A 23760-nucleotide genomic window follows, 5' to 3' on the forward strand; every position below is an offset into this window, starting at 1 on the left:
CTGAAAATGCGGACAGGAGACTGGTATAACAACAGCACGTTAGTGTATATATTTGTAAATATCCCATAGAGTGAGTGAGTACAAATTAAGTAATAAGTGATTAAATTCCAGAGTCCAACAAAAATTTCAGTTCTTCTTAAAATGCAAAAAACAGTTTCAACCAGGTCCAAATACAAACATGTTGGCCAACAACAAAAATGGAAAATAACACAAGCTGTGTCTCATTTCGAAAGCTGCATGCTAGGTAGGACGCGTCCTTTGAAGGCTGCAGTATACTGAGCGTCCTCCTTTAAACAAGCCTTGTTTAAACGAGACGGCCTTCGTAGGACAAACGGAACGTAACATGGTTGCTATGACAGAACGCCACTCTTTAACAAGCATGAGCACTTGGGAGGTCACGTGACACCATGCAAGAAGCAGACATGTGAGCGACGAGCTCTGCGCACTTTGCAACATTTTTTATTATTTTCATGTTATAATCTGGTGAAATTTGATACACCCAGTTACACATTTGCCCTTTGAGGCAAAACATGGCAAAGAAGTCAAAATCCTCAGGCTCTGGTGACATTAAAAGACACTTACGTGTTCAGGATGAAAGCCCAGACAGGCCTACAGACTGGGTACTCGATTTGGATGGCGCGGCGGGAGAGGTGATCTAGCATCAGTTCTCCAACATGTCAGTGATGATGACGAAGGTTCTTGCTGACTTGGAGGATCTCGCTGTAATACATCGATTGATTACGGCGATAAAAATAAAATTCTCTGAGTTAGTTAAAAGAGTGACTCATGCTGAGACACGAATCGATTGTCTGGAATCTTCAGAGAGGGAATTAACCGCTAATCCGCCCGCGACCAAAGTTGATTTGGAACATCTCCTTGAAAAGCTTGAAAATCTTGACAATAGAAGCCGCAGGAATAACGTTCAAATTGTTGGAATTCCTGAGCATGAGGAGGGCAGAGATATGGTGAAATTCCTAGACGAGCTTTTCCCGAGTCTGCTTGACATAACAGGCCACAAGCTGGAAATCGAGCGATTTGCTGAGGGAGACAGGCCCTGATCGATTCTGGCCAGATTTCTGAGATCATCCGATAAAGATCTTGTGTTGTGCCAGGCGAGGAGCAAAGGGAAGCTTTCTTGGAAGAACCATAATATTTTCTTGTTCCCAGACTTTGCGAGTTCGACAAGAGAGAAACGCGATCGGTTCAAGGAATGTAAGAAACTCTTACATCAGCGAAAGATCACTTTTGCTCTGATGTTTCCAGCCGGATAGAAATGAAGGACGGTCGCAAAGTATTTACATGTCCCAATCAGGCAATGTCTTTTATTTAATCAATGGGTGAGTAAACCATTGGGTGTTTCTCATGTGAGTGGGTCGACTCGCTGTAATTACTCTGGCTTTTGAGGAAGCTGGGCGTCATTTTGGTTTCTTTTTTCTTTTTGCGTTGGCTCCGCCGAGCGGCTGGAGTTTGTTTTGTGAATAACACTTTTCCTTAAAAAAACTTTTGCATTGACGAAAGATTACTTTTGCATTGAAGTTCTCGGCCAGTTTGAGAGTGGACACTACGGATGACCGCAAAATATCTACATGCTCACACAAAGGATGTCTTTTATAAAGTTGACGGATTGTGTAAGTCATGGTATATACTTTTATGCGGCCTCCGAGTTAATTGACTTGACCATCTGGGGAACCGAGATGCCGGTTTTGTTTCTTTTTGTATTGGTTCTGCCTAGCGGCTGGAGCTTGTTCTATTGAATACACTCCTTTGGAACAACTGTGGATTAATCTGTTCATTCTTTGTGCTTATTCCTCCTGCTGGCTGGAGTTTGTTTTGTTGAGTATTTTTACGGGACATTGGAATGATTACGTTATCCGCTGAACTCATAACAGCTGGCTCACCGAACATTCGTTTGTCTAACAAGCAATCTGAATGGTTTTATATCAGCTGGAATTTGTTTTGTGGAAGATCACACCTTTGAGACAGTTCTGTGAATGAATCTACACGTTCTTTGTGTTCATTTTTCCTATTGGCTGGGGTTTATTTTACAAAGTATTTTCTGTTATGTAATTTTGCCTCACAATTTGTGAGGCAAAATTGAGCAATCCGATGGCAAAGTTGTCATGGGGGCTCGTGGGCGTTCATGGACCTTTTGAGTTTAGAGGGATTGATGCCTGTTGGCGCTTTCATGCACAGGGTTAATGCGCACGTTTTTCTTTTTTCTGTTCATTTTGTTCAGGGGGAAGTTCGGGGTTTGATTGTTTCACTAATGGGGAATGTGGTCAGTATAATTTTGTTTTTGACACAATTTATTTTTTCTACTATATCAAAATGTCAAATGTTAATATGAGTGTACTATCTCTCTCCACATAGAATGTAAATAGGTTGGGGCACCCCATAAAAAGAAGGAAGGTTATTACTTTTCTTAAACGTAAAAAATATGATATTGTGTTTCTTCAAGAAACACATCTCTCCCCGCAGGAAGCTGAAAAATCTGGGAAGATATGGGGTGGACATGTTTATTTTAGTGCTGGCTCAAGTAAGAGCAAGGGAGTAATTATATTGATTAATAAACATCTACAATTCAAATGTCTCAAACAGATTAAAGATAAATTAGGGTGAGTCATTATTGTTTTAGCTGAAATTCAAGGGCAAAGGTTGATTTTGTCTAATATTTACACACCTAATGCTGATGATCAGAGCTTTTTTATAGATCTTGAAGGGATGCTGCAAACCGCTGGCACCCCTCATGATATAATATTAGGAGGAGACTTTAATCTTTTGATGGACTCAGTCCTTGATCACAGTGAAGCAAAAGTGTGTAAACCCCCTAGAGCAACATTGATGCTTCACAGGATGTGTAAAAATCTTGGTCTTATGGATATTTGGAGACTTTTGAACCCATCTGGTAGGGACTATACATTTTTTTCATCAGTCCATAAGATTTATTCTAGAATAGATTTTTTTTAAAAATCCAAATCCCTCATTTCATCTGTTGTTGATTGATCAATTGGAAACATTTTAGTCTCGGATCACGCCCTGGTGAGTTTAGAGGTGTTGCCATATACAGAGAAAAAGAAATCATATAGTTGGTGCCTTAATGTGTCCCTTTTGCAAAATCCTGATTTCCAACAAATGTTAAAGACTGAAATCAATGTTTATATGGAGACCAACTGGTCCTCAGTATCCTCTGTGGGCGTGCCTTGGGAGGCACTTAAGGCGGTTCTAAGGGGTCGGATCATACAGTATGCCTCATTCATCAAAAAATCCAAAGCATGAGAACTCGTGGAGTTGGAAGAGAATATTAAAAGGGCAGAGGCAGACCTGAAGCACCGTATGTCAGCTGATTGCCTCAGAGAATTGACCCGATTGAAATATAGATATAATACTATTTTGTCGCGGAAAGTGGAGTTTTGGTTAATCAGGGCAAGACAGTCATACTTTGAGTCAGGTGACAAAGCTGGGAAGCTTTTGGCTAGATATATAAAGCAGAGAGAGTCTCTTTCTATCATTCCCTCAGTGAAATCTGCTGGTGGTGAAAATTTTACCTCAGCCATTGATATTAATAATGCCTTTAAAGAGTTTTATCTTGATCTTTATAGTTCCACATCTTCATCTACTGATGAAGATATTAGAAACTTTGTGGAACCATTAGATCTTCCTAAACTGACGATTGAGCAAAATAACTCTCTTGATTCTGAGATAACCTTGGAGGAGCTTGACGAGGTAATTAACTCCCTACCTTCTGGCAAGGCTCCGGGGACAGATGGTTTTGCCGCAGAAATTTTTAGATCCTATGCTACAGAACTGGCTCCACCTTTGTTAGAAGTTTATACTGAATCATTAAAGAATGGAAAGCTTTCTCCAACCATGACACAAGCCCGGATCAGTCTGATTCTTAAAAAGGACAAAGATCCAAGCGAGTGTAAAAGTTACCGTCCAATCCCCCTGAACCAACTAGATGTAAAAATATTGTCAAAAATTCTAGCTAACCTATTAAGTAAGGTTATGACATCTCTTATATATATAGATCAGGTGGGGTTTATTCGTGGCCGTAGCTCTTCTGATAACATCAGGCGTCTCATCAATATCATGTGGTCAGTAGCGAATGATCAGTCTCTGGTCGCTGCCATCTCACTTGACGCCGAAAAGGCATTTGATATGGTAGAATGGGATTATCTTTTTAAGATTTTGGAAATGTATGGGTTCAGGAGTACATTTATTGGTTGGATTAAGTTACTTTATAGACACCCTGTAGCAGCGGTACAATCAAATGGATTAATTTCAGATTATTTTACTCTGGATAGGGGCACTCAGCAGGGTTGCCCTCTTTCCCCTTTATTGTTCTGTCTTGCCCTGGAACCATTAGCAGCCGCAATAAGAAAGGAGGATGATTTTCCAGGGGTGATGGTGGGAGGTGTGGCGCATATGCTTTTGCCTTCCAGTGGCCCAAACAGGGCATTAAGTATTTGGGTATTTTATTCCCAGCAAATTTGTGTGATTTACTTAGTTAATTTTGACCCTTTAATAAAAAGGTTTTCAAGTGATGTGGGCAGGTGGGCTTCATTACATTTATCGATGATTGGGAAGGTTAATGTTATTAAAATGAATTGTATTCCAAAATTGAACTATCTGCTACAGTCTCTCCTTGTAGATGTCCCCCTCTCTTATTTCAAGCAATTTGATAGCATAGCGAAGTCCTTCATTTGGAATGGTAAACGTCCCAGATTGCATTTTAATAAGTTACATAGGCCGATAGACAAAGGTGGGCTAGGCCTACCCAAGATTTTGTTTTATTATTATGCGTTTGGCCTCAGGCATTTGGCTCATTGGTCACTTCCACCTGAAAGAGCCCTTCCCTGGTTTTCTATTGAACAGGAAGTCCTTGCCCCTATTTTGCCACTGCAAAGCCTTTCTATCAAAGTAACCAGAGAAGTTAAATCACACCCTGTTATTTCACATTTGCACGTGATTTGGACAAGAGTGGCCAAAGTATTTAATTCAGACATTTATTTAAATGTTGCCTCAAGCATATGGCTGAACCCCAAATTATGTATCAACAAGTCCCCTTCCTGCTGGTCAGAGTGGATTGTGAGGGGGGTTACTACACTCGGCGACCTGTATGAGAGTGGAGTGTTGAGACCTTTTGAGAATTTGGTTCATTTTGGGATTCCCAGATCTCAGTTCTGTAAGTATTTACAGCTGTGCTACATGCTCTGTACTGTTTTTGGGAGTAGCACACAACCCCCTAAAGCAACAGGTGCTTTGGGAGAGGTGATTGCTGCTTTTGGAAAAGGTCATAAGGCATCAGTGTATTACTCCCTGCTAATTCAGAGTCTGGGGGATGGAGCCTTGACTTCTCTCAAGAGAGTATGGGAAAAAGATTTGAATTTGGTATTGGAGGATGGAGTGTGGACTAAGATTCAGAAAAATGTCAAGTCTGTATCTAGAGATGCAAGGGTTCGCCTTATGCAATTTAAGATTTTACATAGATTTTATTGGACCCCCTCTAGATTATATAGGCTTGGTCTTAAAGACACACCCACCTGCTGGTGATGCCAATCAGAAGTTGGAGACACTACCCATGTCTTTTGGGGGTGTGTTAAGATCCAGGAGTTTTGGTTGAGGGTTCAGAGTTATTTGTGTGATGTTTTGAACATTCAGGTTTTGCTTTGTCCCAGACTCTGTATTTTGGGTGATGGGGTGGTCATGAATTTAGGGGATAATCACATTAAAAATTGGGTTCTGACCAGTCTCATGATCGGCAGGCAAGTAATTTTAAGGGGTTGGAAGTCAAGTGGAGCACCCTCTTTTTCAGAGTGGTGTGTGGAAATGGGGAGGGTAGCTGTGGTAAGTAGAAGGTTGGGGTTTAGGGACTTATTTGTTAAAAAATGGGGCAAATATTTAGTTTTTTGGGGGGACTCTCAGGGAGGGGATGTGGAGAGTGTAGTTTAGTTTAATCATGTATGCTTATTATTATTTTATTTATTTATCTATTTATTTATATATATGTTTTTTTTTGGATTGTGTGAGTGTGTTATGTGGGACCACAGGGTTGTTCGTTAGGGGTCAGGGTGGGATTGTATTAGTGGGGTTTAAATGTAAAATGTTGATTCTTTATATACACTATATTGCCAAAAGTATTCGCTCACCTGCCTTTAGACGCATATGAACTTAAGTGACATCCCATTCTTAATCCATAGGGTTTAATATGACGTCGGCCCACCCTTTGCAGCTATAACAGCTTCAACTCTTCTGGGAAGGCTTTCCACAAGGTTTAGGAGTGTGTTTATGGGAATTTTTGACCATTCTTCCAGAAGCGCATTTGTGAGGTCAGACACTGATGTTGGACGAGATGGCCTGGCTCACAGTCTTCGCTCTAATTCATCCCAAAGGTGCTCTACTGGGTTGAGGTCAGGACTCTGTGCAGGCCAGTCAGGTTCTTCCACACCAAACTCGCTCATCCATGTCTTTATGGACCTTGCTTTGTGAACTGGTGCGCAGTCATGTTGGAACAGGAAGGGGCCATCCCCAAACTGTTCCCACAAAGTTGGGAGCATGGAATTGTCCAAAATCTCTTGGTATGCTTAAGCATTCAGAGTTCCTTTCACTGGAACTAAGGGGCCAAGCCCAGCTCCTGAAAAACAACCCCACACCATTATACCCCCTCCACCAAACTTCACAGTTGGCACAATGCAGTCAGACAAGTACCGTTCTCCTGGCAACCGCCAAACCCAGACTCGTCCATCAGATTGCCAGATGGAGAAGCGTGATTCATCACTCCAGAGAATGCGTCTCCACTGCTCTAGAGTCCAGTGGCGGCGTGCTTTACACCACTGCATCCGACGCTTTGCATTGCACTTGGTGATGTATGGCTTGGATGCAGCTACTCGGCCATGGAAACCCATCCCATGAAGCTCTCTATGCACTGTTATTGAGCTAATCTGAAGGCCACATGAACTTTGGAGGTCTGTAGCGATTGACTCTGCAGAAAGTTGGTGACCTCTGCGCACTATGCGCCTCAGCATCCGCTGACCCCGCTCTGTCATTTTACGTGGCCTACCACTTCGTGGCTGAGTTGCTGTCATTCCCAATCGCTTCTACTTTGTTATAATACCACTGACAGTTGACTGTGGAATATTTAGTAGCGAGGAAATTTCACGACTGGACTTGTTGCACAGGTGGCATCTTATCACAGTATCACGCTGGAATTCACTGAGCTCCTGAGAGCGGCCCATTCTTTCACAATGTTTGTAGAAGCAGTCTGCATGCCTAGGTGCTTCATTTTATACACCTGTGGCCATGAAAGTGAATGGAACACCGGAATTCATTTATTTGGATGGGTGAGCGAATACTTTTGGCAATATAGTGTATGTGTTGAGTTTTTCACTGTCGTGTGCATATGAATCAATAAAAATTTTAATTAAAAAAAAAAACAAAACAAAAAAAAACAAGCATGAGCACTTTGAGTGAGAAGGTAACAAAGTCCCTCTGGAAGGGAATGTATGAGGTACAATTTAGGAGAGTTATAATGATGTAAAGATTTTACAGGTGTACTTTTAGTCTAATACTCTATTTTAATTATATATTAATATAATTATAAATATTATATACTCTGCACCCATCTACTGAGGTACTTCAACTTGGGAATTACATTCCTTGTGTCTGAACATCATATTTACAGGCAAATTGGCGTTATTTATTTTTTAGACATTTCCGATGAAGCAAAGAATTGTGGGTTGTGAGTGCCCACGAAGGATACACCTCATGTATCCTCCGAATTCCCGTGAAAGGTCGCATTCGAAGGCTGCATTCGAAGTGTCCTACTCGCTTTTCTGAAACAAGACAGCCTCGATGATGTATGCGGTTGACAAATGCGACCTCCGGAGGACGCAGCCTTCCAAACGAGACAAAGCCACTGTCTCACCAAAAATAGTCTTCTCTTGTAAATAGGGTCTGCTTCAGGTAATCCACAAGCTTAATCCACAAGCCAATTCCAAGAAAGAGAAAATTGTTTTTACTGGCAATAGGCCCCAACACAGGTAATCCTCCAGTTTCATTTGACTCTCCCTCCAAAACTACTACTACTTCTTCTTTGGTGTTTATTGGCAGTTGGCAAACCAGCTTATAGGTGCATTACCGCCACCGACTGGACTGGAGTGTTGTATAGGATTATCAAATCAAATCACATCAAATCACTTTTATTGTCACACAGCCATATACACAAGTGCAATAGTGTGTGAAATTCTTCGGTGCAGTTTCAAGCAACATAGTAGTCATGACAGTGATAAAGACATATACCAATTTACAATAAACATCAGATTAACACAACACAATTTAAAATCTAATATACACATAATTACACTCAACTATATACAAATAATAACATTCAATGTACAGTATACAATACACACAATATAATACACATTATACAATCAAAAAAGTATATATAGTATATATAAAATGTACAGTAGGTTGTATTGTACTGTATTGACGTTCAGGCTGTCGGTTGATAGTAAGTTGCCAGTGTGTTGTTAAGAGAGAATATAATATATAATAATTAATTTATGACAGTCTGGTGTGAGATATAAGAGTAAGTAATAAAGTGCAGTGCTGATGTATTTTGATCGTGGGAGATCAAGAGTTCAGAAGTCTGATTGCTTGGGGGAAGAAGCTGTCATGAAGTTGGCTGGTGCGGGTCCTGATGCTGCGATACCGCCTACCTGATGGTAGCAGTGAGAACAGCCCATGACTCGGGTGGCTGGAGTCTCTGATGATCCTCTGAGCTTTTTTCACACACCGCCTGGTATATATGTCCTGGAAGGAGGGAAGCTCACGTCCGATGATGTGTCTGGCAGTTCGCACCACCCTTTGCAGGGCTTTGTGGTTGTGGGCGGTGCTATTGCCGTACCAGGCGGAGATGCAGCCAGTCAGGACAGTGATCAGACCTACCACCGTCGATTTGCACGACGTCTTTCTCTGATGAGAACACCGGCTCTGTTTCCCCTTTTCCTCCTGCGTTTCCGCGGCCGGGCAGCCCAGACAAAGGGCTCCACTGGTGTGTTTGTAAACAGCGGGTCGGCATTGAGGAATTTGAAGTCCAGTTTACGGTGTGTAATTGCAGAACCAATGTCCAAAAGTGTTTGTCTGTCGTAGACAATAAGGCAGATAACATCCAAGACAAAAAAACATAAGAATAGTAAACAAAACAAACAAAACACTACAATGTTGTGTCGGAGCTCGCAACGCAGCAGCCATACTCGGCACCATCTTGAGTCCATTTTGTTATGATGGAAAAACAAAAAACAAAACTATATTAATTTAACGAATTCAGTTTCTTTTGTAATAATTAATAATGCCATCATATATCTTGCCAGCTGTTTTCCCTAAGAGACCTGGTAAAGAAAAGTCATGATCTTTTGCCTTCCTTAGCGACTGAAGAAGGTGATATCTCTCAGTATTGTATTTCCTACAGTGAAATAGTACATGTTCGACTGTTTCTGGTTGGCTACAGTATGTGCATTTCCCAGTTGGGTGCGTGCCTATTTTATACAATGTATTATTATGTCCAGTATGACCTATTCTCAGATGAGTGATGATATTTCCTTCCCTTCGATTCCTGCCCTCCATCCTCCCAGCACCAACATGTTTTTGTATATTATATAAATGTCTTCCGGTTTCATTGTCATCCCAATACTTCTGCCATACTGACTGTACACATGTCCTAATGTGTACCTTAGCTTCAGCTTTGCTTAATGGGACTTGTAGATCTACTTGTTTAATTCTTAGAGTTTTATCTCACTGATTGTAGCAAACACTTGGGTGTGCATGTAAGGAAATAGCCCTAATGTCAAAATCAAATCAAATCAAATCACTTTATTGTCACACAGCCATATACACAAGTGCAATGGTGTGTGAAATTCTTGGGTGCGGTTCCGATCAACATAGCAGTCGTGACAGTGATGAGACATATACCAATTTACAATAACATCAAATTAACACAGCACAGTTTAAACATCTGATATACACATAATTACACTCAACAATATACAAATAATAACATACACTGTACAGTATACAATACACACAATATAGATACACATTATTCAATAAAATAAAAAATAAAAATATATAAAAAAGTATATATAGTAGTATATATAGAATGTACTGTATTGACATTCAGGCTGTTGGTTGATAGTCAGTTGTTAAGAGAGAATATAATATAATAATAATATAATTTATGACAGTCCGGTGTGAGATATAAGAGTAAGGGTAATAAAGTGCAGTGCTGATGTATTTTGATCGTGGGAGATCAAGAGTTCAGAAGTCTGATTGCTTGGGGGAAGAATCTATCATGGAGTCGGCTGGTGCGGGTCCTGATGCTGCGATACCGCCTGCCTGATGGTAGCAGTGAGAACAGCCCATGGCTCGGGTGGCTGGAGTCTCTGATGATCCTCCGAGCTTTTTTCACACACCGCCTTGTATATATTTCCTGGAGGGAGGGAAGCTCACCTCCGATGATGTGTCTGGCAGTTCGCACCACCCTTTGCAGTGCTTTGCGGTTGTGGGCGGTGCTATTGCCGTACCAGGTGGAGATGCAGCCAGTCAGGATGCTCTCTACAGTGCAGGTGTAGAACCATGTGAGGATGTGGCGGTTCATTCCAAACTTCCTCAGCCGTCTCAGGAAGAAGAGGCGCTGATGAGCCTTCTTCACAATGACTTCAGTGTGGCTGGACCATGTGAGTTCCTCAGTGATGTGGACACCCAGGAACTTGAAGCTGCTGACTCTCTCCACTGGTGCTCCATTGATGGTGATGGGACTGTGTTCTCTGTCTTTTCTTCTGAAGTCCACCACAAGCTCCTTTGTCTTACTGACGTTGAGGGAGAGGTTGTGCTCCTGACACCAGTGTGTCAGAGTGTGCACCTCCTCTCTGTAGGCTGTTTCATCATTGTCAGTGATCAGACCTACCACCGTTGTGTCATCAGCTTAATGATGGCATTGGAGTTATGTGTTGCCACACAGTCATGTGTGTACAGAGAATACAGGAGTGGGCTGAGAACACAGCCCTGTGGGGCTCCAGTGTTGAGGGTCAGTGAGGAGGAGATGTTGCTGCCTGTTCTAACCACCTGGCGTCTGCTTGACAGGAAGTCCAGGATCCAGCTGCACAGCGAGCTGTTTAAGCCCAGAGCCCGGAGTTTCTCATCTAGCTTGGAGGGCACTATGGTGTTGAATGCTGAGCTGTAGTCTACAAACAGCATTCTCACATAAGTGTTCTTTTTTCCAGGTGGGAGAGAGCAGTGTGTATTGTAGATGCAATGGCATCATCAGTGGAGCAGTTGTAAGCAAACTGCAGTGGGTCAAGAGAGAGAGGCAATACAGAGCAGATGTAATCTCTGATAATAATAATTTAATTATAATAATAATTTATAATTTTATTTACTTATCACACATTATACATTTGTGATTAGTCTCTCAAAGCATTTGCTGATGATGGGGGTCAGAGCAACAGGACGCCAGTCATAATGTGGCAGTGTCACAGCATGAGTCCTGAGGTGACGCATCCCAGAAGCATCCCAGACACGGCAGCGAGCGGATAGTTTCAGGGTTAAGCCTATTTTTGCTGAGCTCAGCGACTCTGGGTGCAGTACAACACTAAAATAATCAGGAGTTTATAGAAAAGACACAAAATCAAGTAAAAATTATTCAAACAGAACCTAAAGTACACTGCAATTTATATGTCTGCATGCAAGTAAACTAAATAAAATAACTTAATAAAGGAAATAATTAATAAACTCCCGGACCTTTTGCCATTCTGTGTATATAGGTGTATAGTATCGATACAACATTAACCAATCACAACCAAGTGTGCTGATAAAGATGAAGTGCACATGACTGCCCGCTGTTGTCCTTGAAGCAGCAATAACCTCAGCTTATTATGACCTTATTAAAGAATAAGTTTGGTGTAGGATTCGCTGCTGTTTCTCACAGAAGAGACGCAGCCAGTGTGAACGTCCAACGTGACCGCCCCGCTCACGCGCTGCTCACGTGGATGTGGATGTGGATGTGAACCCGGCGTAATGGTACCACCCCAGTTACTGCTTTGTAGTTTCAGTGGCACTTATCGTATTCACTTTCACAAGCACTACAGACTTTGAACAAATGAAGCAGGGAGAATAACAGCAAACTTTTCTGTCCATTCTTTTTTGAAGGTTCAGTTTTCATCATAAATTTCTCTTTTGTTGAATTTTATTGAAAAATGTGTCATTGTAAACATGTGCTGATGCATTGCTCTATGCCATGCCTTTGTCCGCACTCCAGAGCTGAGTGTTTTGCATAAATAGACTTGATTAGTAAGGGGTCCATTAGTTGACATCAGCTCTGTGTTATTAAACTCTCCCCTGAGATTTGCGCAGAGAGCACTCTGATGTATCAGGTAGCACAGCTGATTTGGCCCCCAGGTTGCAGTTGAAGTGCCCTGGTTTACACCATTGACTTGTGATGTCTAAGCAATGTCAACATGTTGTGTGGTGCAAGGCCCTGACTTGGTTATTTTACTTTACACTCCAGTGATATAATGACAGATCTAAATGTAGATGATGCCATGGACACTAATCCAGTGCCAGATGGTCTTTTTGCTGAGGAAGGAAGGAACAGAAAAGATGACATCAACCAGACTCAACAGATGTCAAATCAAAAGGTAGAATTACTGAATTTAAGCCAAAAAGACATACAGAAGGCACAGTCCTTGTTCTCTATACATACTCTTGCATATGTAAATGGAAAAGATCATGACAATGATAAATACATTTCTCACTATCCAGAATAAGGAACAGCCAACAGAAGAAGGGATCAACTCAAAAGCAGATGGTCAAGCAGACATGATAGAGGCATCTGCATCTGCATCATGTGACTCTGATGATTTATCAGTCTGCGATATGGGTAAGAAAACACCATCAAATGATCAACCTTATTAGGGGTCAGAGCAACAAAGGTGCTGAAACAATATTGTATTTGTCCTGACTACTACTACTACTACTACTACTACTTTTCTTCCTCTTCACTAAATGTGTCTGAAAGTCAGAGAATGTAAGTTGTAGATATACCAAACTTAGCAGGGTCCCAACCACTACTTGGGTTTACAGAAACACACATATCCTAGTTGACACTATAATTACATTTGCATTTTCACTAATAACACCAGAATTGTATGGGCTAGAATCAAAATGTTTTTCCTATGATTCCTTGAGTCAAGCCAAACAAGATGTATATCTCAGATCTCATATATGTCACAAAAAAAAAAAAAGAAAAAAAAAATTCTGTCATTTTTAATTTTCTTAAAAAAAATAAATAAATAAAAAACATTTCGAACTCCTCCTAGGCTGTTTGTCTGATTTATACAAAATTTTGTATACATCATCTGAAGACACTCAAAATGTTATCAAAATAATTTTAATTCGTCATTGTGCTTTGGAGTTTCAAGCCAATACATTTTTGGTTGTTTGGGCCATTAGGGGGTGTGCAGCAAAGCCATTATCTGTATCTCTATCTTTTGCTATAAGTGATCTGTATTTGTAATCGGTTATTACTAGATGTGGGCAGAGTTTAAACTGTCAAAACTAAATGAAACAACAATTTCTAAATGTAACTATTACATTATTGTTCCTTTAAGTAAAATATGCCTTGTATATGCCTATTCATAAAATAATAATAATAATAATAATAATAATAATAATAATAATAATAATGACTGTTTTTATTATATCATAATTGTATTCTTTTTTCTAACCAGATGAAGCTGATATGTAGGCTACATTATATGTGGGATATGTTGTTAACTGCAGTTTCTCCTTTTTCTAACATTATTATCTGCTGAAACAGAATTTTTGTTTATATCTGTGCATGTAAAACAATGTTATTCTGGGTGTACAAGGTGTCAAGCAATTGTGAAATGTCAAGCATACATTTTGCAGTGAAATATTAAATACAAATAAAAATATTTAAAGAAATTATTATTAATTAATTTAGCTTACAATCAGGTGACAGCACAGTAAAAAGTCTATCAGAAAGTTTTATGATGCATTTGGGGCTGATTTTGTATGCACATATTTTAACATAAATGCAGTGGAATAAATGGCAAGAGCAAGTCTCTCCAATTTTTCCAAAAGAGAATAGCAGAAAAAGAACAGAATGAGCATGTTTTGTTTCTCAATATCACGTGAGGAGGAATATTCTGAAAAGACGTACACTCTATAGAGCATTTAAACTTTTTTTATTTTAATTTTTTTTTATAAAAGCCTAGTCAGATAATTACCTTAATTGGTGATGTGGATGGTCAGTGTTAAGAGACAGACAGACAAGATCATGTAAACGAGTTTTAAATCTCAATGGGACTAACCTGGTTAAATAAAGGTTGAATAAAAAAGATCTTCTGTGAAATCACTTCAGGTCAGGAATTCAACATCGTGCTCAGGTTGGTTTTTGTATGCATGCATGGGAATCCTTACATGTAAAACATTGACACTGACACTTCAAGAAGGTTCAGATGATTCTAAGGTTCCAAGACATACATGGGCCCAGCAGAACCCCAAAAATCTTTTCCTGTAAGAGTTTGTGATAAATGGTGTCTTCGAACTAGTTTGCTAAAATTAAGACTTGCTCTTACTTGATAATAAAAGATTATTTAGTGTGTGGGGTCCCCCTTAAGACGTCCAGTGGTTTATCCCAAAAGTGATTTGTTGGCGATAAAATGGGCTTCCCATTTGTACAGTCACTGTGCTCTCACTGAAAATGAATGGGATGGTGTCACAATTATGTGAAATTAAACAGTAAGCTGGCCAATTTCAATAAATTGTCTCAATAGTCTCTACATTTTACACAAATGTGGAGATATCTGGGATGCGAAAAGTTGGCTACAATTTGCGATATACACAAAATTCTGTATGTAAACGGCTCAAGGGCAGATTTCTTTTGCGCTAAAGCAAAACTTATGCGAAAAAGTTTTTTTTTTTTTTTTAAGAATGACATCATGGCGCACAATTTTATCGGTAAATGGCCATTTGAATGAAAATGAGCAGGAGCTATTTAAAAAAAATTTTTTAAAGCATTTTCACTTTGTCGATAACAGAACAGAGCAAAAAGTGGATGGAAACTTAGTTAATGATGGCAATTTTTTTAACCAAAAAATCTTACATATTGCAGCTTTAAAAGAAAATACACGTTACATGGTAAGAGGTAGAAGTTCGGCATTGACACACATTAGCCACTTTTCCACTATCGGGCCAGTGTGAGCCAGGGCCATAAACTGGTCAGCCAGGGTCAATAGCCTCGGCCCTCGAGCCTGATATCACTCTGCATTCCCACCAACGGGCCAAAAGCCCTGCAGCATTGCCCTAAAACCCACTGTGAATGCGAGGGCGTGGTCGAGCGTTCCTTTGGGGAGAGAGGAATCGGTAAGGGTTTTCACCTGAGATGAATTGCTGGTAACTGCTGTTTCAGGCTCAAGACAAAGAGAGAATGTGTGTATATTATAAAGGATCTGAATGAATGTGGTTATCTGGCATCTAAAGTAGCTTTTAAGAAAATTCACTTAATATTGTCTTAGAAAATGATCTGTAACACAAAGCAGAGCGTTATCACCATCAGATTAAAACTAGAACATGGTACGGCCTGTGACTTGCGACTTCTATGAGTTTTTAGGTTGTGGCAAGGACACTGTCATATATTTTTAATGCAAATATTATTAGGTAATAATCTAATATCAGTTTAAAATTTTTATAATTTATTTGTCTATAATTCACTCAAAATTTTGTACAGCATCTCCTAAGAGTCTTCTTTTAAAAGAGACCATTTTATTTTGAGGATGTCTTGTCAGGTCTGTCCTCAAAAAATGAGCCACTAGTTAAAGGAGTATGTGGCATGGGGGGGCGTGGTCAAATGTCTGTCTGCGGGAGAGGGAGAGTGGTAAGGCTCGTCACCTGGGCTGTAATTACTCTAACACCTGTCTCTCATTATAGTGATGGCGGAGGGAGACCTGATAAAGCCCGGCAGGTAAATTTGGTAAATGCAACCTGAGATGAACAACAACACATGACATATTACACCGTGTCATGATTTATTTAACAAAAATAAAGCCAAAATGGAGAAGCCATGTGTGAAAAACTCCACCTTATGATTCAATAGCTTGTAGAACCACCTTTAGCAGCAATAACTTTAAGTAATCATATTCTGTATCAATCTCTCACATCGTTGTGGAGGAATTTTGGCCCACTCTTCTTTACAACGTTGATTCAGTTACTGAGGTTTGCGGACATTTGTTTATGCACAGCTCGGGTTGAGGTCTGGACTTTGACTGGGCCATTGCAACACCTTGATTCTTTTCTTTTTCAGCCATTCTGTTGTAGATTTGCTGGTGTGGTTGGGATCATTGTCCTGTTGCATGGACCCAATTGCTTACCTGTGAGCAATTTCTACTTTCTAGCTCGTCGCTGGCTGTTTTTGCGGACCAGGTTGGAGCAGTCCTAAACAGATTGATCTCTGCCTCTCTGCTCTGGAGTGTGCTGGCTAATGTAGACACTAAATCTGGTCGTGTAGATGGGCCGGTAACAATGGATTATTTTTTGCTGCTCGTTCTGGCATTTTGGAGTTCTATGATTGATCTTCACCATCCGCAGCTGGAAACACACTGCTTTCTGTCAGGCTGTCATATTTTTCCCAATATGGTCTTTATTTACTCATCCCTGGATTTAGATCACTTGAATTCCTCAAATTGTCTTCCTGCTGTAATTTATAATCAGTGTGCTGCCCTGGGAATTACAAGTCATCCACGGTTTGTTCACGAGGATCTCGGCGTAATTTGTGCAAGAGGGTGTCAGTTGTTTCCCCAGACAGCTACCACATACCATTCATTTGGTCATCATGACTGATCATCATGATGGCGCCGCGGATGGCCGCCTCGGTGTGGAGTGCTTCTATTGTTTTGTTATTTTTGTTTGTTTGTCCTGTGTTTAGTAATCTTTTTTCAGTCAGTTTTACCAGAGACAAACTGCTGAACATTCGACAGCATACACCAGTCAATATTTTTCCCGGATTTTGAATATTCAGACATTTTGTTTGACATTCTATTCGGAGGCGCGGCTGTGTTGTTTAAACGCGCTATGAGACGCAGGCGAGGGAGACGAGCAGGCGCGCTGGTCAGGCTCCATCGGCGCGGCTTTCGTACAACGCTGCAGAGCATTCATCTAGCAAATCTCTGCTCTCTCCCTAACAAAACGGACAAACTACATCTCCTCACTCACACAAACAAGGACTTTTCAAACTCTGCTGCCTTGTGCTTCATGGAAACCTGGCTGAGTGAAGCCATTCCGGACAGCGCGTTACATCTGCCGGGCTTTCAGCTGTTCAGAGCGGATTGTATCGCGGAGTTAACGGGGAAAACGAGAGGCAGTGGAACATGCTTTTACATCAATGAATGTTGATGTACAGATGTAAAAACGTTAAAGAGGATGTGCTGTCCTAATTTGGAAGCACTCTTTATTAACTGTAAGCCTTTCTACTCGCCGCGGGAGTTTTCCTTGTTTATTCTGGTGAGTGTGTATATCGCGCCAAACGCGTGTTTGAACACAGCACTGCAACAGCTGACTGATCAAATCACAGACACAGAACAACAATACCCGGACTCAGTTATTATTATTCTTGGGGATTTTAACAAAGCAAACCTCACACTTGAACTGCCCAAATACAAACAGCACATTACATGCCTCACCAGAGACAGAAATATACTGGATCACTGCTACACAACAATAAAGGATGCATATCGCTCTGTTCCTAGAGCAGCTTTGGGACTATCTGATCACTGTCTGGTTCATCTTCTTCCAACCTACAGACAGAAATTAAAATCTGCTAAGCCTGTATTAAGGACTGTCAGAGGTTGTACTTCCTTCGCCAGTTGAGGAAGTTCAACCTGCTACAGGCGCTGCTGATACGGTTCTACTCAGCAGTCATTGAGTCTGTCCTCTGCACTTCAATAACTGTCTGGTTTGGTTCAGCTACGAAATCAGACATCAGAAGACTACAAAGGACAGTTCGGACTGCTGAGAGGATTATTGGTTGCCCCCTGCCCCCCCCTTCAAGAACTGTACACTTCCAGAGTGAGGAAAAATGCTGGAAAAATCACTCTGGACCCCACTCACCCTGCCCACTACATTTTTGAACTGTTGCCTTCTGGCCAACGCTTCAGAGCTCTGAGCACCAGAACCGTCAGGCACAGGAACAGTTTTTTCCCTCAGGCTATCCATCTCATGAACAGTTAAATTGCCCCATTGAGCAATAACTATGTGCAATACACAGTTTAATCTTCTTACAGGTGCATCTCAATAAATTAGAATGTCGTGGAAAAGTTCATTTATTTCAGTAATTCAACTCAAATTGTGAAACTCGTGTATTAAATAAATTCAATGCACACAGACTGAAGTAGTTTAAGTCTTTGGTTCTTTTAATTGTGATGATTTTGGCTCACATTTAACAAAAACCCACCAATTCACTATCTCAAAAAATTAGAATACATCATAAGTGAATTGTTGGCCTTCTGGAAAGTATGTTCATTTACTGTATATGTACTCAATACTTGGTAGGGGCTCCTTTTGCTTTAATTACTGCCTCAATTCGGCGTGGCATGGAGGTGATCAGTTTGTGGCACTGCTGAGGTGGTATGGAAGCCCAGGTTTCTTTGACAGTGGCCTTCAGCTTATCTGCATTTTTTGGTCTCTCGTTTCTCATTTTCCTCTTGACAATACCCCATAGATTCTCTATGGGGTTCAGGTCTGGTGAGTTTGCTGGCCAGTCAAGCACACCAACACCATGGTCATTTAACCAACTTTTGGTGCTTTTGGCAGTGTGGGCAGGTGCCAAATCCTGCTGGAAAATGAAATCAGCATCTTTAAAAAGCTGGTCAGCAGAAGGAAGCATGAAGTGCTCCAAAATGTCTTGGTAAATGGGTGCAGTGACTTTGGTTTTCAAAAAACATAATGGACCATCACCAGCAGATGACATTGCACCCCAAATCATCACAGACTGTGGAAACTTAACAGTGGACTTCAAGCAACTTGGGCTATGAGCTTCTCCACCCTTCCTCCAGACTCTAGGACCTTGGTTTCCAAATGAAATACAAAACTTGCTCTCATCTGAAAAGAGGACTTTGGACCACTGGGCAACAGTCCAGTTCTTCTTCTCCTTAGCCCAGGTAAGACGCCTCTGACGTTGTCTGTGGTTCAAGAGTGGCTTAACAAGAGGAATACAACAACTGTAGCCAAATTCCTTGACACGTCTGTGTGTGGTGGCTCTTGATGCCTTGACCCCAGCCTCAGTCCATTCCTTGTGAAGTTCACCCAAATTCTTGAATCGATTTTGCTTGACAATCCTCATAAGGCTGCAGTTCTCTCGGTTGGTTGTGCATCTTTTTCTTCCACACTTTTTCCTTCCACTCAACTTTGTTAACATGCTTGGTTACAGCACTCTGTGAACAGCCAGCTTCTTTGGCAATGAATGTTTGTGGCTTACCCTCCTTGTGAAGGGTGTCAATGATTGTCTTCTGGACAACTGTCAGATCAGCAGTCTTCCCCATGATTGTGTAGCCTAGTGAACCAAACTGAGAGACCGTTTTGAAGGCTCAGGAAACCTTTGCAGGTGTTTTGAGTTGATTAGCTGATTGGCATGTCACCATATTCTAATTTTTTGAGATAGTGAATTGGTGGGTTTTTGTTAAATGTGAGCCAAAATCATCACAATTAAAAGAACCAAAGACTTAAACTACTTCAGTCTGTGTGCATTGAATTTATTTAATACACGAGTTTCACAATTTGAGTTGAATTACTGAAATAAATGAACTTTTCCACGACATTCTAATTTATTGAGATGCACCTGTATATTTATCCAACACATCCAACCTCTTCTGCCATTTCATTCCTCTGAAAAAAATAAACATTTACACTGTACATAACAGATTTGTATTTACACTGTACATAACAGATTGTATTAGATTTGCACTACCCATGTGTATGTGTGTATGTATGTGTGTGTCTGTACGTATGTGTATAATTCGTTTTTATTTTCTATTTTTAATTATTATCTATGTATTGCTGCTGTTTTTGTATTGTTTTTGTATGGTTGTACACCGGAAGCTCCTGTCACCAAGACAAATTCCTTGTATGTGTAAGCATACTTGGCAATAAAGCTGATTCTGATTCTGATCTTCTGATTCATCTTGCTTTATCCTCGCCTGGTCTGGTGTTGAGATTTGGATAATTAATTATGAAAATCTCAGTTTGTTGAAGTATTCAACTACAACCACTGCTAAGAATACAGAGCCTCTTACAATTAAGATGGCCTTAGTGAATGCAAGATCGATATCGAACAAATCCTTTATTTGAAATGACTTTTTTTATGTTACACTCATTAGACTTTTTATTTGTGACTGAGACCTTGCTTAACTCTGGTGTCTTCACCTCTCTCTGCGAATCCACCCCCCCCCCCCCCCCCACCCGTCCACAGTCCGGGGACTGTGCTTTTTTCAGCTATGCAAGGCTTTCCGGACATGGTGGTGGCGTTGCCACAATTTAAAAAAAAATGTTTAATGTAAAATTCTGCCTACAGACATGGTTTCGAGTTTTGAGGTACAGTTAATAAAGATTGACATCATGGGTCCTGTTCTATGTGAATTGGTGTACTGGCCTCCAAAATTGAATAAGGACTTTATTCATACATTTTTGAAGTTTCTCTCTGACATTGTGTCTCGCTGTGATAAACTGTTGATTCTCAGGGATTTCAGTATATGCACGTTTGTTCGCCATCTAAACCTTTGGTAAAGAGTTTTATGCCCTATGGAATCCCTGCATCTCACACAATCAGTTTCTGGCTCTACTCATAATTTGGGTCATCCTTAGATCTGGTGATGTTTTATGGATTTTCTGTAACCAGTCTGGAAGCTGGTAGATTCAATTATGTTGAATCTGTTTGTTCATGTTCTTCACCTACTATTTCTCAGTCTCAGTACTACTCTCGTTATATTCACTCTACTGCCAGTCTATTTTCAGATTATTATTAGGCTCACTTTACAGATGCTCTCTCTAATGATATGGATACTGAAGAGCTGGTTGAGGTTTTCTGATGAGCTGTTGCCCCTCATAAGCCCAGGAAAGTTAAGGGTAAGGGTGTCGCTCAGCCTTGGTTAAATTACTTCACCCGCTCTCTCAGACAAGATTGCAGAAAGGCAGAGCATAAGTAGAAGAAAAAGAAACTCCAGATTTCATATGAATTATTAAAGGCATGTCTAATCAGTTATCAAAGATCAGTGAAAGAGGCTAAATCAAAGTTCCTCTTTAAATTAATTTCCTTAATTAAAATCACAGCATTTGCTCTTTAATCTCAACTCAACTTTATTTGTATCGCATTTAAAACAACAGAGTTGACAAAGTGTTTCACAGTTACACAATTTAAAACATAACATTTCAAAATGACCACATACATAAACACCAGTAACCTAAAATACTAACACTTCAAAACTGTGTCCTACATTTGATTTGTCAGACTCAAAGGACAGTGTAAACAGATGAGATTTCAGATGTGATTAAAAGTCTTCAATAAAAACATGGGACCATTTTATTTCTTGTATTCTGGTTGGTCCCGCCTCCTGTGTTCTGATTGGCTACTAAGAGCTAAGTGGTCTGTGATTGAGCAGTTCATATAGCCTTAGTAACAATAGTAAACAGAGGGACATGATATCTATAAGTTGCAGAAAAACAAATAGCCACTAAGTTCAAAGTTCAGTGCGAATTTTTAATGGTTAACATTAGACAAGACAAAACTATCACATGCATTTAAATCAGCTGTTTACTGCTTTATCGATTAATTGTAATGGGGACGATGTAATAGTTTATGAATGTGTTTTTTTACTCTCTTCTGTCTTACACAACTGATAGACCTATTTACTATACATTATATTCTATACAGCTCAATATATGATATGTAACATCATTTGTCACTTCTTTTATTTAACTTCTTATCCTTAATTAATTCTGCAATACATTTTTAATAATTTATAATGTTTAACTATAGGTTTAGTGTTTAAACTTAAATTATCAAGATGTGTGTTTGTGTAGCTTAATATCAAGACATTAAAAGTCATGTAAATAATATTTCAAATTAACAATTAGAACAAAGGGATAGTTCACCCCAAAATGAAAATTCTCACATCATTTACTCACCCTCATGTCATCCCAGATGTGTATGACTTTCTTTCTTCTGCTGAACACAAATGAAGATGTTTAGAAGAATATTTCAGCTCTGTAGGTTCATACAATGCAAGTGAATGGTGACTAGAACTAAGAAGGTCCACAAAGCTCATAAATGCAGCATAAAAGTAATCCATAAGACACCAGTGGTTTAATCCATGTCTTCAGAAGTAATATGATAGGTGTGACTGAGAAACAGATCAATATTTAAGTCCATTTTCTTTTTATTAAAGTGAAAGTGAACATGTAGATTTACGGTAGAAAAAGGACTAAAATATTTGTCTTTTTCTAGGAATATGGTAAGAAAAGGAAAAAATATATAATTTTTTATTTTTTATTATATGTCTTAGCTTACAGAAAAGTGAGAAATACACTATCAACTGTGAATTAAAAATGTTTTTGTTTTTTTCAAACTTTGCTGCTTTATAATTATAATAATGCATCTGTCACAATATATTATTCAGTCAATTCAAGTTCTGCTTTAAATTGAACAAAATTACCTTGAAATATTTTCAGTCCCAAGGGTGGCTATGTGCTTACCATCAATTCACTGTACTTAGCAATATTGCAGTCAGGACAAAAAAAATTATCTACATTACTGCTGCCTGGGTTCAAATTTAAGCTTCTCCCCTATGGAAATGAACAACTGTTTAATTTCACTTTTATCAGATAAATGGGTGATTCTGTAACTATAGGCAGTTGACCTGATTCTTTTTTTTTTTTTTTTTGTATAAAAAAAAAAACAAAAAAAACAATTCAATACGGTCTTCTTTCTATCTAAAACTGAATTTCTTGACATCCCATCTCTACGTAATAATGTATTTCTTTTCCACATCATTCTCAGAAAAGTCTGAAATAATTAACTCAAAAAATACATATCCTCTCATGGGAAGTGATGGTTACCTTGATATTTTATATTCTTATATTTGGCATACAGTGAAACCATAGATGTGGGAGTCAGGCAAAATCGGCTTGTAAAATAAAATTGTATTCATATAATTCATTATCGTCCAGGACAAACTGAAATGTCGCACTATCTTCTTTCCAGTGCATTTACTCAGCCATTTACTTTTAATAAAAAGAAAAACACAAATAGTTTTTCTACTGTCGGAACGACAAAGTGTCAGAAGTTATAGAATCGATAACCATCCAATCAGAATGCGTCGTCAAGCTGGTAACATATGTACAACTTTCGTCCAATCACTGATATCTAATTATATCAATAACGGGAGATGCCAGAATATGGGTGGGGGAAAAAATAATGCCACTGGGCCGTGTAACGAACTGTTTATCCAGAAAAGTGAAGCTTTTGGCAAAAAACACACATCATAATAAAAGCACGATTCAAAATCAAATCTAAATGCCTGAAATTGAATAAAAATATATTACAACTGTATAGTCAAATGTAATATTCACTGTAGTGGTAGTAATAATAATAATAATAATAATAATAGTAATCATTAATCAAAATATCACAAG

At 39.6% G+C, this 23760-nt stretch overlaps 2 protein-coding genes across 3 annotated transcripts in view; one reads left to right on the plus strand and one right to left on the minus strand.

Annotated features, from left to right (window-relative positions):
* Window positions 1–23760, minus strand: part of LOC127449901 (von Willebrand factor A domain-containing protein 7-like) — a 230368-nt gene that overhangs the window by 202592 nt on the left and 4016 nt on the right. The window lies entirely within an intron of this gene.
* LOC127449799 (interferon-induced very large GTPase 1-like) overlaps window positions 1–23760 on the plus strand; it is a 56840-nt gene that overhangs the window by 14003 nt on the left and 19077 nt on the right. Inside the window, exons 2-4 of one of the 2 annotated variants that reach the window (XM_051713351.1) lie at window positions 2237–2278; window positions 12566–12695; window positions 12820–12937. In XM_051713351.1, the coding sequence (XP_051569311.1) occupies window positions 2274–2278; window positions 12566–12695; window positions 12820–12937 (253 nt within the window). In that variant the 5' untranslated portion in view covers window positions 2237–2273. The remainder of the gene's footprint in view (window positions 1–2236; window positions 2279–12565; window positions 12696–12819; window positions 12938–23760) is intronic. The other variant, XM_051713352.1, reaches the window with a different exon arrangement.

Source organism: Myxocyprinus asiaticus, chromosome 13 (genome assembly GCF_019703515.2).
Source record: "Myxocyprinus asiaticus isolate MX2 ecotype Aquarium Trade chromosome 13, UBuf_Myxa_2, whole genome shotgun sequence".
Taxonomy (NCBI): domain Eukaryota; kingdom Metazoa; phylum Chordata; class Actinopteri; order Cypriniformes; family Catostomidae; genus Myxocyprinus; species Myxocyprinus asiaticus.